General features: G+C 43.9%; 1 protein-coding gene across 3 annotated transcripts in view; it reads left to right on the plus strand.

Annotated features, from left to right (window-relative positions):
* TDP1 (tyrosyl-DNA phosphodiesterase 1) overlaps positions 1-24,251 on the plus strand; it is an 89,592-nt gene that overhangs the window by 62,797 nt on the left and 2,544 nt on the right. For 2 of the 3 annotated variants that reach the window (XM_010357214.2, XM_030930907.1), the window contains exons 14-15: positions 1,555-1,657; positions 14,692-15,196. In XM_010357214.2, coding sequence (XP_010355516.1) covers positions 1,555-1,657; positions 14,692-14,958 — 370 coding nt within the window. In that variant the 3' untranslated portion in view covers positions 14,959-15,196. Of the gene's footprint in view, positions 1-1,554; positions 1,658-14,691; positions 15,197-24,251 lie in introns of those variants that run through there. The other variant, XM_010357215.2, reaches the window with a different exon arrangement.

Raw genomic sequence — 24,251 nt, forward strand, 5'->3', positions numbered from 1 at the left:
CATGATACTGATAGTCAAGAGTTGGCCAGAAAGTGGTCATCTAAAAAGTGAGAAAAACACCTTAGACCCACTGGTTCGTTTTGCCGTTAGACTTTTCTCTTTGCCAAGGAGATGACCTGTTTTTACTAACAGGTGAAAGACCTAAAAGCAAGATGTCATCTTGGACTTTTAAAAAAAGTTTTTTTCCTAGAATCATAATACCCACTTTATCATAAACATCAGCTTCCTCTTCACTTAATGTCTCAACGACGTCACAGACAGTGATGTTCATGTCCTTGTGCAAAGGTTTCCTGTCCTCAATATGGTTCATTTAGGAAGCCAGGAAAGTTTGTAAATAATGCTGTTTTCTTAAGTCAGCCTAATTGCTTCAAGATTTTTCCTTAGCTCTGATTTCCACATTCTTCTTTCCCTGTTCCCATAGAACCCTTAAGAAACATTACTCTTTTTATCTTACTTGGTCATTGTTTTTGTTTGACTCTCCAATTCCAGCAGACAATAGTTCTAGCACATAACTCAGAAAACATACTTGGTGCACCAGTGAGTGAATCTTGAAAAAGTCCCAGTCATCCACAAAGTCAGGCTGTAAAGAGTTTTCTGAATAGCTGAGGTTTATAAGTTTTAAAAATGAAATAGAACTTGGGTGAGCCTAACTGAAAAAAATGTTTATTGTGGGTTTATGTTAATCTCTGACACATTGCTTGATTTTTTTTCTTTTTCTTGAGACGAGGTCTTATTGTCTTCCAGGCTGGAGTGTGGTGGTGCGATCTCCACTCGCTGCAACCTCCACCTCCCAGGCTGAAGCGATCCTCCCACCTCAGCCTTCCAAGTAGCTAGGACTGTAGGTTCACGTCACCATGCCTGGCTAATGTTTTGTACAAATGTGGTTTTGCCATCTTTCCCAGGCTGATCCTGGGTTTAAGTGGTCTGCCCACCTCGGCCTCCCAAAATGGGGGGATTACAGGAGTAAGCCACTATGCCTGACTTGTATCTTGATTTTTTAGCCACAACTCTTTGAACATATAAAACATCATTCTGAATGTACCATTTCTTTCTAGATACAAATAACAGTCTATTGCTCTCAGAGCTGTTTTCTTCACATTGAAAGTAGAAATTAGCACTACATGGCAAAAAAACTGAAAAAGGAAATCTGAAGCTTAAGATACTACTGCATAAGATAATATTAACTTTCTTCTTAAATGCTGGTTTTATATACAACAAAACCAGAAATCCTGGCTACTCCGGGATCGTGAAAAGAAAAGGGGCTTTAGAAAGAAAAAAATAAAATCTAAGGAAAGATAATTATTTTAATAGCTGCCCTCAGGAAAATGCAGATGAGGGTGAAGCTATCCCAAATTAGCAATTAGATAAATCTTGAGGATTAGAGAACAGCAGGATTTAAATTCTCTTTTCAAAAATGCAGCAGCTCTGCTCGAAAATGAATGAATGTGATTGCAGCTATATATTTTTTTGACCGGTGCTCTTGCAGCTGTGGAAGTTTGACCCACACTGAGATGCCTCCCTGAGTCAGCCCTTTCTGTGTCCTTGCCTCTGCAGCGCGAATCTGTCCAAGGCCGCCTGGGGAGCATTGGAGAAGAATGGCACCCAGCTGATGATCCGTTCCTACGAGCTTGGGGTCCTTTTCCTCCCTTCAGCATTTGTAAGTTTACACTTCCAACTGCACAGTGGGTCACATGTGAAATGAATTGGGTTTTGTGTTCTCTTCCTTTAGTCACAACAGCTTGCCTAAGGTTGGCAGGAAACAGTCAGGATTCTTACCCAGAGCCTGCGCTCTTAACCACTGGTCTGTACCTCTGAGCTTACTGAACACTCACCAATCTGGGCGCAGTGGGATACCTGCTCTCAGTGGGATACTGAGATACCTGTATCTCAGTGGGATACATGCTCTCAAGGCATGTACTTGATTAGGAATTGACTGTGTGCTTCCAGCGAAATTAATAACATTTAAAATAAATATTGCAAACTACAATGTGAAGATTTATCTCAAGGTGGTAGATGACAAGTCACCAAAGGAATGGCCCAATCAATCACAAGTTGTTTTAGGTAGCGGTGACTGGATGATGAAGTTGGGAAGCAGGAGAGCTTGGCAGAGTATTTGAAAGATGCTTAGGATGTAGGATGTATAGAGAGAGGTGGGAATAGCATCACTGTTGGAAAGGAATTAGTAGTAGCACAAACTGGGAAGCAGAAATTGGTTCACATCATCGTCTAGAGATTGGCCAGGCGGGGCCAGGGGGTGGCACAAAGGACATATGCCTCTGGCCCAGTAAGCCCCCTAGAAAAGCACCATGTCGAAGTGGTCTCTCGAGATGTCCAGCATAGCCAGCTTGTCTCCCAGCTCTGGAGCCACTTGAGGTTTCTGTGTCCAAACACCAGAAGGAGTGGCTTGCACATAGGGACTGGGGTGTACAAGCCATCTGTTATCTCTAAATGCTAGAATCACACTTGACCCAGAGAGACATTCCCACCATAAGAGGCACATGGACTAAGATCTCCCATGTCACCTCCTCATACTCACTGTGCGCGCACACACACAGAATCGCCCACACAATGAGATGGCTAATGCTCCTTCCTTCCTTCCTCCCTCCCTCCCTCCCTCCCTCCCTCCCTTCCTCCCTCCCTCCCTCCCTCCCTCCCTCCCTCCCTTCCTCCCTCCCTTCTTCCCTTCCTGTCACTGTGGGCACACACTCAGAATCACCCACACAATGAGATGGTTAATGCTTCACCCACACAATGAGATGGCTAATGCCTTTTCCTTCCTTCCTTCCTTCCTTCCTTCCTTCCTTCCTTCCTTCCTTCCTTCCTTCCTTCCTTCCTTCCTTCCCTCCCTCCCTCCCTCCCTCCCTCCCTCCCTCCCTCCCTCCCTCCCTCCCTCCTTCCTTCCCTCCCTCCGTTCTTCCCTTCCCTTCCCCCTCCCTCTCCGCAACTGGCTATAGTTGAATTTATGACAAACACCCATGACAGAGCTCCATTGTGGACGACTCTGACTGGACCAGAAGATTTAGCTGAGGAGTTGGTGTGTGCTTGTCCTCAGACTTCAATCTGGACTAATCCAGGCCTTTTTTTTTTTTTTTTTTTTTTTTTAAGACAGAGTCTCACTCTGTTGCCCAGGCTGGAGTGCAGTGGCACAATCTAAACTCACTGCAGCCTCCACCTACAGGATTCAAGCGATCTTTCTGCATCAACCTCCCCAGTAGCTGGGGCTACAGGCGCCTGCCACCACGCCCAGCTAATTTTTGTATTTTTGGTAGACACGGGGTTTCACCATGTTGGCCAGGTCTCCAATTCCTGGCCTCAAGTGATCTGCCTGCCTCGGCCTCCCAAACTGGGATTACAGGTGTGAGCCACTGCTTAATCCAGTCTTAAGGCATGCTGGAGAGCACCCACCTTCCCAGCCCACCCCAGCATTGCTCACTGTATCTCACACCATGCTCAGGTGAAGAGCTCTTTTCTCCTTTTCTCTCTCCTCTTCTCACCAATCTATCCATTCTTTATCTTTCCATCTCAGTTTCACTACAAAACTACGTAACCTCTTTTAGTTATAAGATTTCAACTTTATCACACAACTTCTGGGTAACGATGAAGTCACAACACTAGGAGGTGTGATTGTAGTGACTGTGGCTTTTATAATAACTGAGGCTGGAGTTCTCACCCAATAATAAGTAATGGAATAAATTCCACATCACTCCTGTTTGGCTTCTGTTGTCAGCATTTACAAAAGTCTGGTCCTTTGTAACTGTTCTGACCATGAAAATGCTAATCATGAAAATGCTAATAGGAAGAAATGTATTGCCCTTCCAGGTCCTCTAAATCCTTCTGAGCTATTCATTTTTTACCCCAGATATTCTTTCTCTGACTATCCATTAATGAAGGCTAATGGAGAAAAAGAAATAATCATTTGGAATGCCTAAACTGACTTTATAGGTGGGCTCTTAAATATTTTGGAGTAAGAAAGAGCCCCATTATAGCACATTCTGGGTAAAATAGAGGTTGCATTATTTATAAAGACCGTCAGACAAGAATATAAAACAGATTCCACCCCTTCTAGACTATGCGAACAGATTCCACCCCTTCTAGACTATGCCAACAGATTCAAGAGCTAGGCCCCGATTAGGGTGACAATGATTAACAGTCTAAGATTGTAACAGATTTTCCAAGACTTTATTAGCACATCTCAAAAAACAGAGCCTGGAACAGTGCTTTCCAGCAGGCTTCCATCATGACCCTGGTGAGGCCCCACTCACTATACCTGTCTTCTCATCAGCCATTGTCCCTTTGGTTGGGCTGTCTGTGTCCTTCAGTGAATCACAGATGACTTGGGCAGAGTGCTCTAATCAGGCATTGTGGATGGTACACAAAATGGCTTTACCCTTCCCCTCCCAGGGAGCTCATAGGCTAGTGGACCAGGGTGGTCATAGAGTCAGATGGCCACCTGATACACCTAAGCAATGAGACAGAGACATCCTTCCTGGGTGAGAGCTGGGGACTGAGACCTGAGGGAGGTGCCTACCTGAGTGAGCAGAGCCAGAGGACTTTGTTGTGTGTTACAGAAACCAACTTGTGCCCACAGAAGCCCACAGATGAAAGGAGTTTACTGAAAAGATGCTGGGGTGGATGTCACGGGATCAGAGGAGTTGATGAGCAGCTGAGACTTGGAAGTGACGGGGCCAGGCCCTCTTAGGGGACTCAGCAGCGGCCCTTCTCCCTAGGTTACTGCAGCTAGCATGACTGTGCAGCCCGGTGCTGGCCATTACACCTCCTAGTGACACCTCAGGCCTAGATCTGCCCTCCATGACTCAGGACTCTCCCAGCTCTGTCCCCAGAGAATGAGACTGTTTCCAGAGAAGGGAGGATGGATGTCAGCGAGGAAGTCACCCTGAGGGGTAGATACTACCAGGGGGTTTCACCCATAAGTGAGTTGATGTGCATCTCGTCAGTCTGTAAAAAGAGTTGTTGGGTTTTTTTGATACAGGAGACTTTTAAGTGCCTATATCACAACATCTATATTGTCTACTGATATGTGAAGCTTCTGGAAAAAAGTAGACCTTTGCTCGGCCTTCACAAAATTAACATTGATGGTTTTGACCTTGAGGATGACCCAGAGATTTGTGCCATGAGGTAGTTTGTCATTTCACTGAGTTTATACGTGCACAGGAATGAGACGCTTAGCTTGTGAAAGAGAGGCTGTCCAATGGAACAGCTCAACAGTTCCCTCCTCAAAACATACCCCAGGCTCCTACCTGAACGTTCCAGTAGCCTGGAACTGCCCTCCTTCACAATCACTTCAGTCACACACACCCTGTGCCTGCTGTCTTCCAGGCCCCTGCAGAGAGAATAAAGGATGAGTTGGAGGCTTCGTTCTCGGGAAGCGCATGGATAAGTTGAGGAAACAGACACCGGTGATTACAATATGTGACAAGAAGTAGGGTGTGGGGCATTGAAAATACAGGGGCTCTGAGAAGAGGGACCATGTATTCTGCCTGGGGGGCTTAGGAAAGGCTTTGTTAAGGAGGTGGCATTCGATCTCACTCTTGAGAAAGGAGTATGAGCTTAACCTGCCGTCAGGGAAGAGGAGGCTTCCAGACAGAGATAATAGTGCAGGCTGTGTTTGGGAAAGAGCCAACAGTTCTGTGTGCTTGGAATGGGGATGGGGCGTGGGTGTGAGAGGCTGGAATTCCAATCTGAAGGAGACCGGAGAACAGAACACGCCACTGGCCTTGGTTCCACGTGGATAGTAGAAAGGCATCATTTTTTTAAGCAGGGCTAGTGGTCTCAGGCTAGTTTTCAGAGAATTTGAATCTTATAAAATATAATTCTGAAATTAGGATTATGATTTATACTATTTAAAATGTACTCGAGGATATAGCACATTGCATGTATTATCAAAATCATCATCTTAGCCATGTAAGCCACACTATTGAACAAACCTGATTATTAATGAGTCACTGTTACCATTCACCTCACTCCTGGCATGTCTTTTCCTTTTTTTTTTTTTTCTTTGAGACAGACTCTTGCCCAGTCGCCCAGGCTGGAGTACAGTGGTGCCATCATAGCTCACTGCAGTCTCGACCTCCCAGGCTCAAGCAGTCCTCTCACTTTAGCCTCCTGAGTAGCTGGGACTACAACTGTGTGCCACTACACCCGGCTGACTTGTTAATTTTTCTCTTTTGCCATGTTGCTCAGACTGGTCTTGAACTGCTGGGCTCAAGTGATCCTTCTCAGCCTCCCAAAAGATCTTGTCATTTCTCACTCCTTATGCTGTTTGATAATTTGTTCCCTCTGAACCACCCCCGCAACATCACATGTTGGGCGAGTCAGCTGTTACTGCCATGGCCCCCACTTCACCTCCCTGGGCCATATCCATGCTGTGGGAATGGGCCTTGTAGACCACAGATCTGGTTATGTTACCTGCTGGAGATCCTGTACGGCAGAATCCAGGCTCCTTAGTGGGGCTTCTTTTCCCCTTTGTGCTCCGACTCCTAACGTCTCGTTCCTGGTACTTACTGTTTCTGCTGTGCAGAACTCATGGCTCTCACTACAAGCCAGATCCACCCTGCTAGCCAGCCATAATCTGTACTGAGAATGACACCTTTACACCCCACCTCTGCCTGCTGCACCTGTATTCACTCCAGTCACCCCTCCTCTGCATCCACAACTTTCTAGAACCTGGGGCTCAGCAAATATCCCACTTTGCATTGTGACCACCGACTCGTGTCTTCTGGACCAGAGTGAGCTGAATGGGTCATGTGGGAGGCTTTTCCTAAGTGTCTGTTAGTTGAAGTTGTTTCCTTTAAGTTGACCCATACCGAACAATGTGAGAAGTGTGTGAAACAGTATGGAGACTGTGATTTTGGTCCAGTGAGTATTGTGTGCAGTAGATGCTTAAATCTGTTCACAAATTGTGTTGTAAAGCAATTTGCAATATGGAATAGCTCATCTGTAGCTATCTTGAAATTAAAATACACATACACTTAGGAGTCCACTGCGGTACTTACAAATGCCAATCCCTATAAATTAACTTAATAAATATCTTAAAGATTTCTGTATCTTCTGAGCAAACTGTCGCAAGGACAGAAAACCAAACACCACATGTTCTCACTCATAGGTCGGAATTGAACAATGAGAACACTTGGACACAGGGTGGGGAACATCACACAATGGGGCCTGTCGCGGGGTGGGGGGAAGGGGAGGGATAGCATTAGGAGATATACCTAATGTAAATGACGAGTTAATGGGTGCAGCACACCAACATGGCACATGTATACATATGTAACAAACCTGCACGTTGTGCACATGTACCCTAGAACTTAAAGTATAATAATAAAAAAGAAATGATAAAAATAAAAAAAAAGATTTCTGTATCATAATCCTAAAATGTTTACTGATAAGAATGCAGTTTATCATAAAATGAGGCCAGGTGTTAATATCTTTTTTTGGGTTTCCCTGTTCAGTACCAGCAAGACATGCCTTTTAGTGTTTTTGGCTTCATGTTTGCCAAATAGACTTACCTAATACAGAATTTTTTAGACATCCTTCAGACTGGACATCATCCAGAATTTACTTCCTTGAGATCAGCCCTCCTTCATATCTCTTGGTAGAACTCTGTGTCCGCATCACCCACGTGTCTGAGTTATCAGCAGCCAGAGTTGCCACTTTTGTCCTTCACCAGTAGGCCGTGTCACTTGCTCTGTTCTGGGAGGCTCATTTGGAGCCATTGTTGCCGATAGTCAAGCTTAGTGCCCAGAATGGCACAGTATCACACACTGCAGAGGCCTCACCTAGAAAAGGAATCCTGCAGTTCTCTACTTCCCCACAGCCATGATTAGGGCCTGTCACTCTGGAACCAAGTTGCCATGTGATGTGACACTACTGTGAACTAAAAATACAGCAGGTAGAGAACCAGCGTTTCCCATTCATGATAAAGATGCCATTTGAACCCTGGGATTGATCTGTAGGCTGTAAGCCCCTGGTACCACGTGTTCCTATTTTTTTCTTGTTCTTTTAAGTGAATAAATCTGGAAATACATCCTTTTGAGAACAACCTTACTTGTACAGTATGTTGTCAATAGCTTCCCTTTGACTAAGAACACTTTCAACAGCTTTGGAGAGTCACATCAAGGTACATTTGACTTTGTATGTCCAACACTTAGTGATGCTTGGTATATAGTAGTCGCTTAACAAAACTTTGTTAATTTAAATCAAAGACTTTATTCTTTTCAGGTCTAAAATCAATTTATCAATTATGTAATGTTTTCTGGGTTGTCCCTTTAAGTGTATTTAACTTTTAAATTAGACTACGGTTCAGAAAGTCTCAATATAGGAAAGCTGTGATTATTTCAAAGATCAGTAGCTGTATTCCAAACCCGAAGGCCTCTGAGCATGTATCAGGGAGGTACAAGTATTTCTCTCTTTGGACCTCATTCCTTTGGTGTTTATTGAACACATACTCTGTCAGGCACTGAGTAGGCCCTGGACTGGAGGCTGTCTAGCGCACTGTAGCTAGAATTCCTCCTGCCTCTGGGAATAATATTGCACATAGGCATCTGAGAAGCCTGGATCAGGGTCCAATACTGCTTCCTTCCGGATGAAGGTAGCCCAGGTGTCCCTGTGCTGATCTCAGCCTCTTCTGAGCCCCAGCGTCACTTGGTCCTGTGCTAGTGGGTTCCAAAAAGTCAAATCTCTACTTTCTCTTTTCTCTGTTCTGTTTAAACTTCTTCATTGTAAACACGGTGTGTACCACAAGTACATGCACTCTTATGTTGTGGCTCTGGCTAGAAGAACTAATACAGTTTACAAGAGCCGCCACCTTCACCCTCTCTTTGTCTTCCCTCCAACGCCAGCCCTGCCTACCTGCCTTGGGCCCAGCCCATCTGTTGTGGGCCCCCAGGGTTTCCCAGGAGGCCACAGAGGGGCAGCAATTTGACATGGCGTATCTTGATACCCGCTGATATTCTCACATCCAGCAAATAAAGCCACAGCTCTTGTGTTCTACTCCTTCCTCTCACCTGTCCACATCCTATACCATCTGCCCTGGCAAGAACTTCTCTGCCTGTTCCTACTGGTCGTCACCTTCTCTCTCCCCTGGATGAACTGACCCTTCCCTCCCTGTTTTCCCCATTTCAGGCTACTGCTGGATTTCTACCCACATGTCAGTGTCTATGTTCCTCTGCCCCTGAATCCTCAGCAGCAGTCTTTGGCCCACGAGATGATGTCCGGACTCCTTTGTGTGACATCAAGGTCCACTGTGAGCTGGAACAGCATGTCCCCCAGGCTCCAGCCACCCACAAGTATTTGTTAGCACATTAATGCATGTAGGCTGTAGCAGCAATGGCCCCTTTTTACTAGTAGTATGATCCTGGGCTCTACTGCTGTTTGCCTCAGAAACTCTGAAGTAACTTGGTAAGAGAATATGGGAGAACACATTGAACAGATCCCTTAGGGACCTCAGATCTCTAGGAGCCAAAATGAGAGAAAGAGAATGAACTTTGAAGTGAGACAGAGAGGAGCTGGGATCCTGCTTACAAGCTGTGTTAGACTTGGCCCCCTTACTCTACTTCTGTAGGCCCCTTTTTCTAGTTGTACAATGGAAACAATGTAGCTCATAGGCTCTCATGTGAGATCAAGCGTTATAACCTACTAAGTGTTTACAGCAGTGCCTGGTACTTACCAAGTGCTCAGTAAAGGTTGCAGTTGATATTAGCGGTAGCAGCAATCACATATAAGCCACACAGTTCAACAGAAGATTGAAAGCAGGGGCTGATACTCCGTGGGTTTTCAGTCAAATCAGAATCTTGATGTCACTTCTGTGATGATGTTGCACTCTTTTCTTTCCTTCTGAACTGCATTCCCCCAGCCCCACGCAAACAGCCCCTGTGCTTATCAAAAACCCATCCTTCAAAATCCTGTTAGGTTTACACTTCTCTACAAAGCTTTTCCTAAGCCCCTAGCTGGAAGCACTTTCAGTCATGATCATGCCTTGCAGGAAAGATGCTACCACCTTCCTGTAATTTATTTCCTTGCCAATTAGTTGATCTTTGACTAAGTGTGCCCCTTCTGGGAAGTTCAGCTGCTGTCACTGTTTTATCCAGGAAAGCCTGATGCCTTGTGTAGGGTTTTACCATTTGAGGTTGCTACAGGTTTAGATGCAGATAAAAACATAAATTACATCTCTAACTGAAACTGAAGCATGCCTCTTGTTCCCCATGATTGAGCTAAGCTGCTAAACATAAATCATCACAGCGATAATCAGCTCTTTCACTCCCAAAGCTGAAGAAAGGAAAAGCCAGCAATTTCTTATGGGTGATATATGTCCACCCTCTCACCTGGTGTTTTATAAACTTATTGTCTTAACTGTCTTCTAAGTATCTATGCCTGGGAGGGTGCCTTCCTCTGTTTCGCAAAATGCCAAGTGATACCACCGTGATATAGAAATAATGATCATTAGAAGACAGCCTCAAATTATTTGACATTCAGATTGAAGGGGAAAAGTAGCACTTTTTTTTTAATAACCTAGAATTTGGATCATAAATGGCATTCAAAATAAAAGCATATTGGTTTCTGTCAGAAAGGGATAGTTCAAACCTTCTCACATCTGAAGTCAAATACCACAAAATGGAATCACGGGTTGAGCACAGAGCCTCAGATCTGGGCCCAGGCTGTAAAGAGCCATAACCTGTGGCCATGATACATTTGAAATTATCAGTACTTATAGGAGCTAAATAAGAGAGAAGTCATATTTTACCTGAAACTCCAAAAAAGTATTTAATAATCATTAACTTGGTATCACTTCCCAACCACTGGCCTCTTTATTTTTTAAAATGTCCAAATACCAGGGTTTCTAGAATTCGGCTCATCTTGACCCTGCCTGCCTTAAATTTTCAAGGAATTCTTCCTTTGTCACAGTTCCTGGTGGTGAATGTGAGACCATTTGTTTGCTTGGTGGAAGGAATGTAAGACCAAGAATCAGAAAGACACGGTATGATTTCCAGCCCCACCAACTTTTTTTTTTTTTTTTTTGGGACAGAGTCTCGTTTTGTCACCCAGGCTGGAGTGCAGTGGTGCCATCCCGGCTCACTGCAACCTCCGCCTTCCGGGTTCAAGGGATTCTCCTGCCTCCGCCTCCCAAGTAGGTGGGATTACAGATGCGCACCACCACACCTGGCTAATTTTTTGTATTTTTAGTAGAGACAGGGTTTCTCCATGTTGGCCAGGCTGGTCTCAAACTCCTGACCTCAGGTGATCCGCCCATCTCGGCCTCAGAAAGTGCTGGGATTACAGGCATGAGCCACCGTGCCCAGGTTGTTTTTTTTGGGGGGGGGGGTTGGGGAGAGGGCAGAGTTTTGTCACTGTCACCCAGGCTGGAGTACAGTGGTGTGATCTCAGCTCACTGCAACCTCCGCCTCCTGGGTTCCAGCGATTCTCCTGTCTCAGCCTCCCAAGTAGCTGGGATTACAGGCACAGTCCTCCATGCCTGGCTAATTTTTGTATTTTTAGTAGAGACAGGGTTTCACCATGTTGGCCAGGCTGGTCTTGAACTCCTGACCTCAGGTGATCCACGCGCCTTGGCCTCCCAAAGTGCTGGGATTACAGGTATGAGCCATTGTGCCCAGCCTTGCCACTTTTAATAGCTGTGTGGCCTTGGGCAACTATTTAACCTCCAAATATGTTTCCTCCTTTGTAAAACAGGTGTGATTACATCACAGAGAATTGCTCTGAAAATACTTACAATTATACTCATTTGTTTCCTGGAATATGTACCATGGGCCAGTCATTGTTAAATAACTTATATATCTTCACAGTAGCCCTATGAGTTAGGTGCTCATATCATCTTCATTTCGTAAACGAGGAAACCCAGGCACAGAAAGGCTGAGTAACTTGCTTAGAGCCACACAGCAAGTAAGCAGTCTGCAAAAGCAAGAGATAATTAAGGGCTTCCTCAGATCCAGAGTGTGTCAAAGGTGACATGTAAGCAGGGACACCTGGGGGCAGGTGCTGCTGAGCTGGCCTGCCCGCCCTCCATGTCTTCCCTGTCCCCCTCCTCTGTGTCTTCCCTGTCCCCCTTCTCTGTGTCAGGGCCCTTGCCCTCCTGGGACGTGCCTGCTTTGTGCTTTGCCGACCCTGCCTTTGATTATCCTGTTCTCACGCTTGGTATTCTTCCCATCATCTCTCTGTTTATTAAAATTACACCAATTTTTCAAGCCCTAGCTAAAATATCCTCTAAAAAGCCTTTCCTTATCCTTCTTGGATAAGGAAAATGACTGGAAGAAGGGCATTTCTTCCTATTTTGTGTAGAGTTTGTGCCTGGCCATCTGCCACCTCCTGCCTTTCTCTGTATTACTGGTCACCATCTTCATCAGTGCTGTAACCCATACCTTTCTGTAGGTCTTGACATACACAAAACACTTTCACACAGGTTGTGCCATTTGCTCTTGTGCAGAAGCTTATAAAATAAGCAGGAAAGGAACTGTAGTCCCATTTCTATAGATCGGTATTTCTTGAACACCTACTATGCACCAGGACTTTGTGCTAGGTGCTAAAGTTAGAAATGGTAATGTCTCCAGAAGCTTGATTATCCCACTTTTACTTTTTTTTTTTTTTTAATCTGAGGTGGAGTTTCACTTTGTCTCCCATCCTGGAGTGCAGTGGCGTGATTTTGGCTCACTGCAGCCTCTGCCTTCTGGGTTCAAGCTATTCTCCTCCCTCAGCCTCCCAAATAACTGAGATTATAGGCACACACCACCACTCCCGGTTAATTTTTTTTTTTTTTTTAATTAGAGATGGGGTTTCACCATGTTGTCCAGGCTGGTCTTGAACTCCTGACCTCAAGTGATCTGCCTGCCTCGACCTCCCAAAGTACTGGGATTACAGGCATGAGCCACCACATCCAGCCTATCCCACTTTTACAAACACAGAAATTGAAACCTAGGCCAGGTGCAGTGGCTTACACCTGTAATCCCAGCACTTTAAGAGCCTGAGGTGGGTGGATCACTTGAGGCCAGCAGTTCAAGACCAGCCTGAACAACATGGTGAAACCCCATATCCACTAAAAATACAAAAATCCACCAGGCATGGTGGCACACGCCTGTAATCCCAGTTACTCAGGAGGCTGAGGCATGAGAACTGCTTGAACCTGGGCGACAGAGGCTGCAGTGAGCCGAGATCACACCACTGCACTCCAGCCTGCGTGACAAAGTGAGACTCTGTCTCCAAAAAAAAAAAAGAAATCTAATAAAAGTGGCCAGCTGTCCCACGGAACATCTGTTTTAGTCCCTGGGACTTGCCAGGCTCTTTGCCACCTCTAGGCCTTTGCAGATGCTATTCCCTCCACCTGCAACATAATTCTTTCCACTCCGACCTGACCAAGCTCTACTCATCTTTCAGAGTTTAATAAAGGTGTTGCTTTTTTCAGAGAGTCTTCCACTGATCACCCCCTGCTGCCGAGTCTAAAATAGGCCTGCTAGTCTCTTATGGCACTCCTTTGCTTTTCTTAGCAGCACTTAACACAAATAGTAATTTTTATTTTACTTTTATAGATGTATTTGATGTCCCTCCATCAGACTGTATACTCCATGAGGACAAGGATGTTGATGTTTATGTTAACTCTTACACACTCAGTGCCTGGCACCATGCCTGACCCAGAAGAGGGACTCGAGAAATAAAGTGTCGAATGAACGAATGTGCAGACATCAGCCATTTACTCAGCTTAGTAAATGCCAGAGGAAAGGCTAGAACCCAGATTTTCTGAAGCCCAGTCAACACGGACCTCCCGTGTTCTCTGACACTGCCCATGACCAGCCTCCACTTGCTAAGTTGCACAGTTACAGGGACTAAGAACCTCAGTCTTTGTTCTTTTTATGGGTTCCTAAGACATCAACACTGTTGGATATGTGCGTATTGAGGATTTGAAGGGTGGATATGTGTGTGGATGGGTGGACAGAAGGAATGAGAGACAGACAGACAAGCAGAATGCCAGGATAATCCACAAAGGGGCAGGAGATGGTCAATGTGTAGAAGCACAAGGGGGCACATCGGTCATGTGGTAAGCACCTGCACTGCGGCAGGCCCTGTGTTGGAAGGAAGTGGCAGTGTGAACATCAGCCTAGATATAGAACCTCCACTTCCACCCTGATTAAGATCTAAAATTAATACCCTATTCTAGAGTTCTTGGAATAAACCTTCCATTTTGATAGGTCTTAAAGAATTTTCATTTTTATACTTCTGTCACATTATATTGGAACACTTTCATTATACATGAAAGCAGCTTTTATTTCTTCTTACTCCAGGCAGCCTGTTACTATAGCAATGTTGGAAGTATTTTGAGGTATTTTTATACAGTGAGTTCTACAAACTCTCTGCAAACTGTACATAATGTTTGGTTGAAATGGGCTATCATATCCAAAATTGTCTCTCTTTTTTCTTTGCATCCTTTGTTAAACTTTTGCAAACTTTGCTATAACTTAATTCCTGAAAATTAAAGCTCTTATGTTTAGAAAAAAAAAATTTGAGGCAGGGGGGTTGTAAATATCTTTGCCTATGAACATGGAAAATAGCTCTGAAATAATTTGAACTTTATTTAGGTACCATATATTATTGCTTCTTGGGCCTTCTGGTTTTTTTTTTTTTTTTAACCCAGAAAATGAGGTGCAATCATAGATTTCCTCTGTGTGTCTGCAGGGTCTAGACAATTTCAAAGTGAAACAGAAGTTCTTCGCTGGCAGCCAGGAGCCAATGGCCACCTTTCCTGTGCCATATGATTTGCCTCCAGAACTGTATGGAAGTAAAGGTGAGACACAGATAAAGGAAAACCATGGGTGGATATGCATAAGAAAAACAAACAGAGCCCAGGAGAAGTCTTTGGTCTCAGTGGGATCCTGGCTCATGAACCCTCTGGAAGCTCAGGTTTGCAGAGAGACCTGTGCCAACCTGTCTGGGGCCGTGTAGCCACTAGTTAGTCTTAGAATCCCTTTGTACTCCTATAATTACTATACAGATCCTTCCTGACTACAGTGGGGCTACATGCTGATAAACCCCTCATAAATTGAAAATATCATAAGTCAAAAATGCATTTAATGCACCAAACCTACTGAGCATCATAGCTTAGTCTAGCCTACCTTAAACATGCCCAGACCACTTAAATTAGTCTACACTTGGGCAAAATAATACAAAGACTGTTTTATAATAAATTGTTGACTATCTCATGGAATTTATTGAAGACTGTACTAAAGTACTGTTTCTACTGAATGCATATCATTTTCACACCATCATAAAGGTCAAAAGGTCATTAAGCCTAACTATTAGAAATTAAAACCAAGAAATGTAACAATAATAAACCTATTGTAACATACATTTATGCCAGGCCCAGTGGCCCACACCTGTAATCCCAGCACCTTCGGAGGCCGAGGCAGGAATATTACTTGAGGCCAGGAGCTCGAGGCCACCTTGCCCAACATAGTGAGGACCCAGTATGTAAAAAAAAAAAATTGTTTTAAATAGCCGGATGTGGTGGATCATGCCTGTAGTCCCAGCTACTTGGATGGCTAAGGTTGAAGAATCACTTGAGCCCAGGAGTTTGAGGCTGCAGTGAGCTATGATTGAGCCAACTGCACTCCAGCCTGAGTGACAAGGCAAGACCTCAACTCTAAGGAAACAAAAAAGTTCTTATGACAGTTTCCAAAAAGAAAACAACAAGGAAAGTGGTATTTTATGTTTTTGCAAGCCTCTTTATGTGCATCTTAAAAGGTGACACCTGAATTCTCATTGCTGTGCTCTCTGAGGCTGTTGTGATATCACATCATATAACCTCTGTATACCTGTGTAAAAATGAAAGTGAAAACAACAAATGATGGCTTAGTACTACAATGAAAATAATGTTGACTTCACAGACCCTTACAAACCCTCAAAAGGGAGGTCCCCAGGGGCCACACTTTGAAAACTGCATGCATTGAATCTTAAGGGCAGTCACCAAGTATCTTTCACAGTAGAAACACAATAGGAATAGCTGCAGAAGGTTCAGATGTCCTCAGAGAAGGCTGGCTGGCATCAGTGTACCCACCTGTGTCTGGCCTGCATTTATCCCAGCCTCACGGGCTGCTCTGCTGCTTTTATCAGCCCTGAGAATATCTGTCCTTAAGGTGGGTCCACACTTAGCAAACTCAGACAGGATGAGATATATAATCAAGACACACTTAATTTAAAATGCAAATTACATCACCAAATCAGCATATTCTCCACTGGAAAGGAGAGGCCTACATGAGTAACCAAATTATAATCTGCAGGTTTCTGAGCCAGTGTTAAATCTGAACAGAGAAAAGATTTTTTTTCAATTGGCAAATTTTAATGATATCTCTCATTGATACCCCAAAATCTCCAGTTCTTACCAAGCTTGGCCTTGCCCAGTAGGTTCCTCTGTTCCCTTGACAGTGTTTCATGGGATCTCACAATTTCCCCACCCACTAACCATTCTCAGCTTTCATGGTGAACCAAGCCTCCCTCTGTCTGATGGGCCCTTTCTTAGATTGTGTTGACATATCTAACAAAGTTAATCCTATCTCATGCTGTCCAGTGTGCCGTCCTGCCTCTTGCTGGTAACTTTGTATTTCTCTAATCAATAGTTTGACACTAAGTTTCAGGAGGCATTCTTTTTCTTCTTTCTAAAGTGTGGAAATTCCCTATAGCCTTTCTGTTGAGTCCTCCAAATTTGTTGTGTATTCATGCATATTTCATTTTCCGTAGCAAGACTATCAGGATTCTTATCAGAATTTAAAGCAGTCTGTCAGCACCTTACCTGCCACCAAAAAAAAAAAAAAAAAAACCAGGAAAAGCCTGCTTTAAAATCAGGCCATGTTTATGTGCCAACTCCACAACTTGCTAAATAGACTTGGACATTTAGTTACTTTCTCTAGGTTTTAGTGTCTCTGTCTACACAATGAGGTACTATGAGTACCTACCTTATAGGATTATTGAAAAGATTAACTGAGATTATCTATAAAGTACTTATCTCAGAGCTAGCAGTCAATAAACATTAGCTGTTTTTATTGTAATTGTTATTAAAATGCAAAGTTTAGTTCCTGGCAACAGTAGATGCTGAATTAGTGCGAATTCCCTCCCCTTTTCCGTGGTGAGCTGGTGATTTTTAAATATCTAAAGCTTGTGCAAGTCTATCCCAAAACCTGTCTACCCCTTCTTCCCTCTTTTGGCTTCGTGCTACTTTTGTCTTTTTCTCCCCTTATCTGTTCTTCAGGTTCTTTTTCTTCCTTTTTTTTTTTTTTTTTTAACCCCAAGTTCTCCGCCTCCCTGTTGGAAGTGGGGACTGACTGATTAGGCTTTATCTGCTGGGGTCTGGCCTTGGGCCCTGCACTTCCCACCTCCAGCCCTGCACCCTGACTGGATTCCACTGCCTTCATTTCTTTAGTCCTAATCTTCAAAGGACTAAGAAGGCAAAAATGGAAGCGCTGGAAGAGCCTTAAAAATGTTCCAAGTCCCTTTTCTTCCAGTAAAGTAAGCATTCCCAGGAACTTAGAAGTTTACAGCTAGGTATAGTGTCTTAGACCATGGAATGATAAATCTTTTATTTGGCCAGCAAGCAGAATGCTTTCCAGTGTTTAAATGGGCTTTGTTTGTTTGTTTCTTCAGCATTTCTTTTGAAAGATACATATAATCTCAGGGTATGCTTAAGCTAAAATAATAATAATTTTTTTAAAAGAATAAAGATACATACGAGAGAGACTGGAGCATTTTATTTAATATTGGTACTGTTTTGTCTTCTGCACTGCCTCAGTTGCATGTAGGACAATATTAGTAATTCAGTATCACCAGTTGATATATAGCCAACATTTTGAAGAGGAAGCAAAATAGATCAGTGTGTAATCTTAACCTTTCTTCCAAGGGTATCTGCTTTGCACTCCCTTCTTAGCTTATATTCACTTTGTTTTTTTTTTTTGAGACGGAGTCTTGCTCTGTCGCCCGGGCTGGAGTGCAGTGGCCGGATCTCAGCTCACTGCAAGCTCCGCCTCCCGGGTTTATGCCATTCTCCTGCCTCAGCCTCCGGAGTAGCTGGGACTACAGGCGCCCGCCACCTCGCCCGGCTATTTTTTTGTATTTTTAGTAGAGACGGGGTTTCACCGTGTTAGCCAGGATGGTCTCGATCTCCTGACCTCGTGATCCGCCCGTCTCGGCCTCCCAAAGTGCTGGGATTACAGGCTTGAGCCACCGCGCCCGGCCAGCTTATATTCACTTTGTTATCTTATATGCTATTGAGACAGTAAAGGGTGAGAAAGTATTGAGCTAAGGGTGAAATAAAGCCTATCTTATTTGGACTTAATAAATAGTATGACTCCTTTAAGAAGTAATTGAACATGCAAAGCTTCAGAGGTATTAGTTATAGTCTATTAAGGAGGTTGTTTTGTTTTCATTATTTTTAAAAAATACACATATGAGTTCTTATATAGTATTTTTTCTTTCAATTGTTTGGCATAATTCTAAATTTACAGAACAGTTACAAGAAGAGTACAAAGAATTCCCATATACTCTTTACCCAAGTTCCCTGAATGTCAATATTTTATCACATTTACATCCTCTCTCACATTAACTTTTCTGATCTATTTGAGAGTAGCAAACGTGATGTCATTTTATCCCTAAATACTTTCATTGTATATTTCCTAAAAGAAAGGCATTATCTTACATAACTACAGTACAGTGATCAATATCAGCAGTTAACATTGATTCAAAACTATTCACATTTTGTCAGTTTCCTCAGTAATATCCTTTATAGCAAAAGAGAAAGTTATTGAGTTATGTCTCTTTAGTCTCCATTAATTTGGAACAGTTCCACAATTTTTTGTTTCATGACATCAACACATTGCATAGCATGGACCAGTTTTTTTTTTTTTTTTTTTTTTTTTTTTTTTTTTGAGACAGAGTCTCGCTCTGTCACCCAAGCTGGAGTGCACTGGCCAGATCTCAGCTCACTGCAAGCTCCGCCTCCCGGGTTCATGCCATTCTCTTGCCTCAGCCTCCCGAGTAGCTGGGACTACAGGCGCCCGCTACCTCGCCCGGCTAGTTTTTTGTATTTTTTAGTAGAGACGGGGTTTCACCGGGTTAGCCAGGATGGTCTTGATCTCCTGACCTTGTGATCCGCCCGCCTCGGCCTCCCAAAGTGCTGGGATTACAGGCTTGAGCCACCGCGCCCGGCCTGGACCAGTTATTTTATAAACTCTGAGGAACATTCTACTTTGGGTTTTCCACTCACCGTTTCTTTATAATTATATTAGACCTAGGTTATGCACTTTTACCAAGAATACCAAAGAAGTAATGTGTTCTTCCTGGTGCATCGTATCAGGAGACACATCCTATTGATCTAATTACTGGTGATGTTAACTTTGATTGATTGGTTAAATTAGTGTTTACCAGGGTGTACATAATTGTTAACAAGTATAATTTCAAAACTTTAAAAATTTAAGTGACTGAAACTAAATTAATAAACTGTAAATGTAGTTGTTTAATAGAAGAGGTCCTTAAAAGCTGTTTGGCACATGAGGTATGCATAATGTAGATTTAGCACATACATAGTATACATAATCCTCCAAAAGGTTTTAAAACCATCGGTTCCTAAATGGTCTAACCATTCTCCCACTGCCTTATTAATTTTAAAGTCCCCTACATTCAGATAGTAGCAGAATAAACTTCAGTCTGAACCTGTTAGAATTATTGCTAGAGTCCAGAATCATATTTTTCTAAGGGAAACAAAGTTGATTGGATTATCCTTTCCAAATAAAATGCACAAAAGGTATATTGCTTTAAATTGTTGGTATGGCCGGGTGTGGTGCTCACACCTGTAATCCTAGCACTTTGGGAGGCCGAGGTGGGCAGATCACTTGAGTTCGGAAATTCAAGACCAGCCTGGCCAACATGGTGAAACCCTGTCTCTACTAAAAATACAGAATTTTGCTGGGCTTGGTGGCACGTGCCTGTAATCCCAGCTACTTGGGTGGCTGAGACAGGAGAATCACTTGAACCTGGGAGGTGGAGGTTGTGGTGAGCTGAGATCCTGCCACTGCACTTCAGTCTGGGTGATAGAGTGAGAGTCTGTCTCAAAAAAAAAAAAAAAGAAAAAGAAAAAATTGTTGATGTGTTTCATTTTTAAGGACCTGTTTTTGAAAGGTCTTCAGAAATGAAGCTTTTTTTTTTTTTAATTAAGTACCCCAAAACATTTTTTAGAATGATTTTGGCCATCTCCTTTAGTAAAATCTATTTTTGTTTCATAGCGCAAACAGAAGGCTAAAAGTAAACTACGAGTTCAGCTTTTAAAATTACTTTGTAATCAGGAAGCTTAAGGAAATCTAGGATTGAAATGGATTCTTTTGAAATAAATAAGTACTGAGTTTCAGCAAGTTGAATTTATCCTCACACCAGTTAGATGGTTCTGTTCTGCTGTATATAGTCACAGATTGGTATGTGCAGTTCACAGAGAAAGGTGTTAATGGGTTTCAGATAACAATGATACCGCAATTACAAATAATTGCATTTCTACTAACTTGGTAAATCAGTGCAAAACACTTTAGAGCTTTCTTTGGCATTTCTAGCTGGCATGTCTCGTACATTCCTTGATTTCAGTGTAGGCCAATGTAAAATGGCATTGGATCTTTCAGGATAATTGGTTCATCTCTTTGGCAATCCATCCTGCCCCCACACCCTACTTTACTTATTCCTGGTATAAGAATTAAAAGTGACTGCTCAGGCAAAGACAATGACAGTGGCTTCTGGAGGTCATACATCAAGTTTCGCGTAGAGATGACAGTGGAAAATGTATGTGTGAGTGTTCGGGGCTGGGGGTGAGAGCAGAGTCGTAAGTCTGGCCATTTCTGAGGGGGTTGGAGAAAAGACCTTATTACCTGGCTAAACAGGATTTTGTACTTCACTTGGATTTATCTGATTATTCAAAAAAAAGAAACTGTTAAGACCTACATAGTACGTAGGGTGACAGTCCTTATCCTCTGTGAATTGAGGGAGGTGAGTAATCGCAATAGCAGCTAGCATTCATTAAGTACTTTTGTGTACCAGGAACTCATATGAGCACTTGGCATGAGTTAATTCATTGTATCCTCACAACCCCATGAGGCAAGTACGATGGTACAATCCCCAATTTCTAGATGAGGAATCTAGGGCACTCAGAGTAACTTGGCCAAGGCCCCACTGGCAGTCTGGTTCCAGTGCGCACACCCCCTTTCCTGTTACATGGTACTACCTCCCCGTGGAGGGCTAAGTTCTAGAGTTAACAAAGAGGCAGAAGAGGCACACAGTATGACCACAGGGAGAGATGGGACAGAGACTCTGTATATAAAGAGATCAAAACCGCATGGGCTGTCATTTTCATCCTTCCAACCATGGCCTTAATGTGTAGGCCTCCTCTTTCTCACACAGCCTTGCTTGCTTGTTCACCTTCCCAGTTCTGGTCTCCTCCCACTGGAAGCCATCCTCTACAGTGCTACCATGCACATCTGGTCATGACCCTCCCCCCTTTTAAATTCTTCCACTAAAATCCAGAAAAAAGCCAGCTTCCCATCCCCTGTAGCCTTGAATCCCAAACTCTGACTGCATCAAGATCATCTTTGATAAAAATGCATATTGCCAGGCCACAACCCAGACCTACTGAAACAAGATCTCTGTGCATGTGTCCCGGGGAAATCTTCTCTAACAGGGTGCCCGGTGTTTCTCATGTCAGCCAGGTTAGGGGACTGCTACACAGACGTGGAAAAGGTCAGAACTCCACATCTGTGGCATGCGTGCTTGTCTGTTTTCCCCACTGGACTAGAAGCCCTGTGAGGTTTCATGCGTGGCTTATTCCCCTCTATCCATAGCACCTAGCAAATCTCTGGCACCTAGCCAGCATGCGACAAATGTTTTGAATACGTGCATGAATTATTACAAGGCAAGTTGTCCTCTCATGGGACAATTAGGATTGCTTAAAGCAGGTTTTCTTCCCAACCAGTGAGTATTAATGCTGATTTCCAGGAGTGATGAGTTAAAAGAACCACAACCACCTTCTTTTCTCCTCCTATGATTATTTTTCTAGCTTTGCCTCCAGGTAGTGATGGGCTTTTCAGCCAGCTATAGACATTCTACTCATTTAAACAGCAGAGTTTAGTTTTTGTATTGGAAAGGCTAAAAACTCAAAAAGCAGAGCTACAGGGAATTTGCCAACAGAGTGGTTACCAGGTCCTTGCTTGGGCATTTATGACCTAATTTTGAGGGAGAGGGGTAAATGCAACAGTGATCTTTAAGTTACTGGCCAAGTGGTAAGTGCTTGCATCAAAAATCCTGCATTGCTGAACAGGATGTCTAATAGCATTCATATCTCATATAGCAAGAATCAGGTGTCGTTGGCCTTGGGAATGAAGCAGAGCTGATGTTACCCAACAGAATAGCATACAGGAAAAGATGGGTAAATAACAGAAGTCCAAGCACAGATAGAGTTTCCAGTGGAAGAGAGCAAGGGCTTATTGAGGCCAATGAGTGCAATGGGGAGTCGGAGCTGTCAGCCCTGCCAGGCCCTCAGCTTCTTAGGAAACAAACATGCAACACAGACCCAGGTGTATGGCTCTCTGACAAGCTTGTTTAGTTAACAAAGAAGTGTCTGATTTCATGCTTTCAAACCATCCCAAAGCCAGAGACAGTGTTCTGATGATTTGCTGCCATCTTTGGTTTTCTTTTTTTTTTTTTTTTTTTTTTTGAGATGGAGTCTTGCTCTGTCGCCCGGGCTGGACTGCAGTGGCCGGATCTCAGCTCACTGCAAGCTCCGCCCCCGGGGTTTACGCCATTCTCCTGCCTCAGCCTCCTGAGTAGCTGGGACTATAGGCGCCCGCCACCTCACCCGGCTAGTTTTTTGTTTTGTTTTGTTTTGTTTTGAGACGGAGTCTCGCTCTGTCTCCCAGGCTGGAGTGCAGTGGCCGGATCTCAGCTCACTGCAAGCTCCGCCTCCCAGGTTTACGCCATTCTCCTGCCTCAGCCTCCCGAGTAGCTGGGACTACAGGCGCCCGCCACCTCGCCCGGCTAGTTTTTGTATTTTTAGTAGAGACGGGGTTTCACCGTGTTAGCCAGGATGGTCTCGATCTCCTGACCTCGTGATCCGCCCGTCTCGGCCTCCCAAAGTGCTGGGATTACAGACTTGAGCCACCGCGCCCGGCCAGTTTTTTGTATTTTTTAGTAGAGACGGGGTTTCACCGTGTTAGCCAGGATGGTCTCGATCTCCTGACCTCGTGATCCGCCTGTCTCGGCCTCCCAAAGTGCTGGGATTACAGGCTTGAGCCACCGCGCCCGGCCGTTTTTTGTATTTTTTAGTAGAGAAGGGGTTTCACCGTGTTAGCCAGGATGGTCTGGATCTCCTGACTTGGTGATCCGCCCATTTCGGCCTCCCAAAGTGCTGGGATTACAGGCTTGAGCCACCGCGCCCGGCCCATCTTTGGTATTTTTTCCTACCTATCCTGCTGGGTGCTGCAGTTCGCATGATGGCTCCGAACAAACAGTGAGGCTGCAAGAAGACAGCAGTAGATACCATTGTTTGCCAGACCTTCCTGTGACCTACCATCTGCCTCTGTTCAAGAGAAAGGGAAAGGTTGCCCCAGAGGCGAGTTTGCAGTTGGGAGACACTGCTTTAACTTGGTGGTCCAGGCCAGACTCGCCAAGAGTCAGTTTACTAGACCCATTCCAGCCCCTTGAAGTTTCTCTGTAACACTTACCAAGACAATAATATGGGGAGTTATTTTTAATCCTTGTGATGTATTTACGATCTACCCATATTATAGTTCTTTTGAAATGGTTTGACTCTAGCAGTGGCAATGTGTGGTAAAAGTGATTTGTTGAAATGTTTTCAATTTCTGAAACATCAGTTAAAAAGAAGAAAAGTTCACATTTATTGAGCACCTACAACAGGAGCTTTCACAGATGTTCTCATTTGTGTTCCACAGTAATCCCTGGCAGTTGCTAACGTAATTAATTCCCATTCCATAGAGGAGGAACTTGATGCCATAACCCATATGCCTTCCCTAGGATATTAAGAGGGACGGAGGTAGACTTGACATGGTCCTCAGTGTTCTTTCCATTGTAGCATACCCAGGCGTGTTGCTTTCTTCAGCTTTGGTCTACAGTTATTTATACAGAGACCTTCATGTTTCATAAATTATTAACCCTTAACAATAGAACAAAAACATTTTACAGATGTGACTCTGGGCCTCTTGGTT

This window comes from Rhinopithecus roxellana, chromosome 5 (assembly GCF_007565055.1).
Source record: "Rhinopithecus roxellana isolate Shanxi Qingling chromosome 5, ASM756505v1, whole genome shotgun sequence".
Lineage (NCBI taxonomy): Eukaryota > Metazoa > Chordata > Mammalia > Primates > Cercopithecidae > Rhinopithecus > Rhinopithecus roxellana.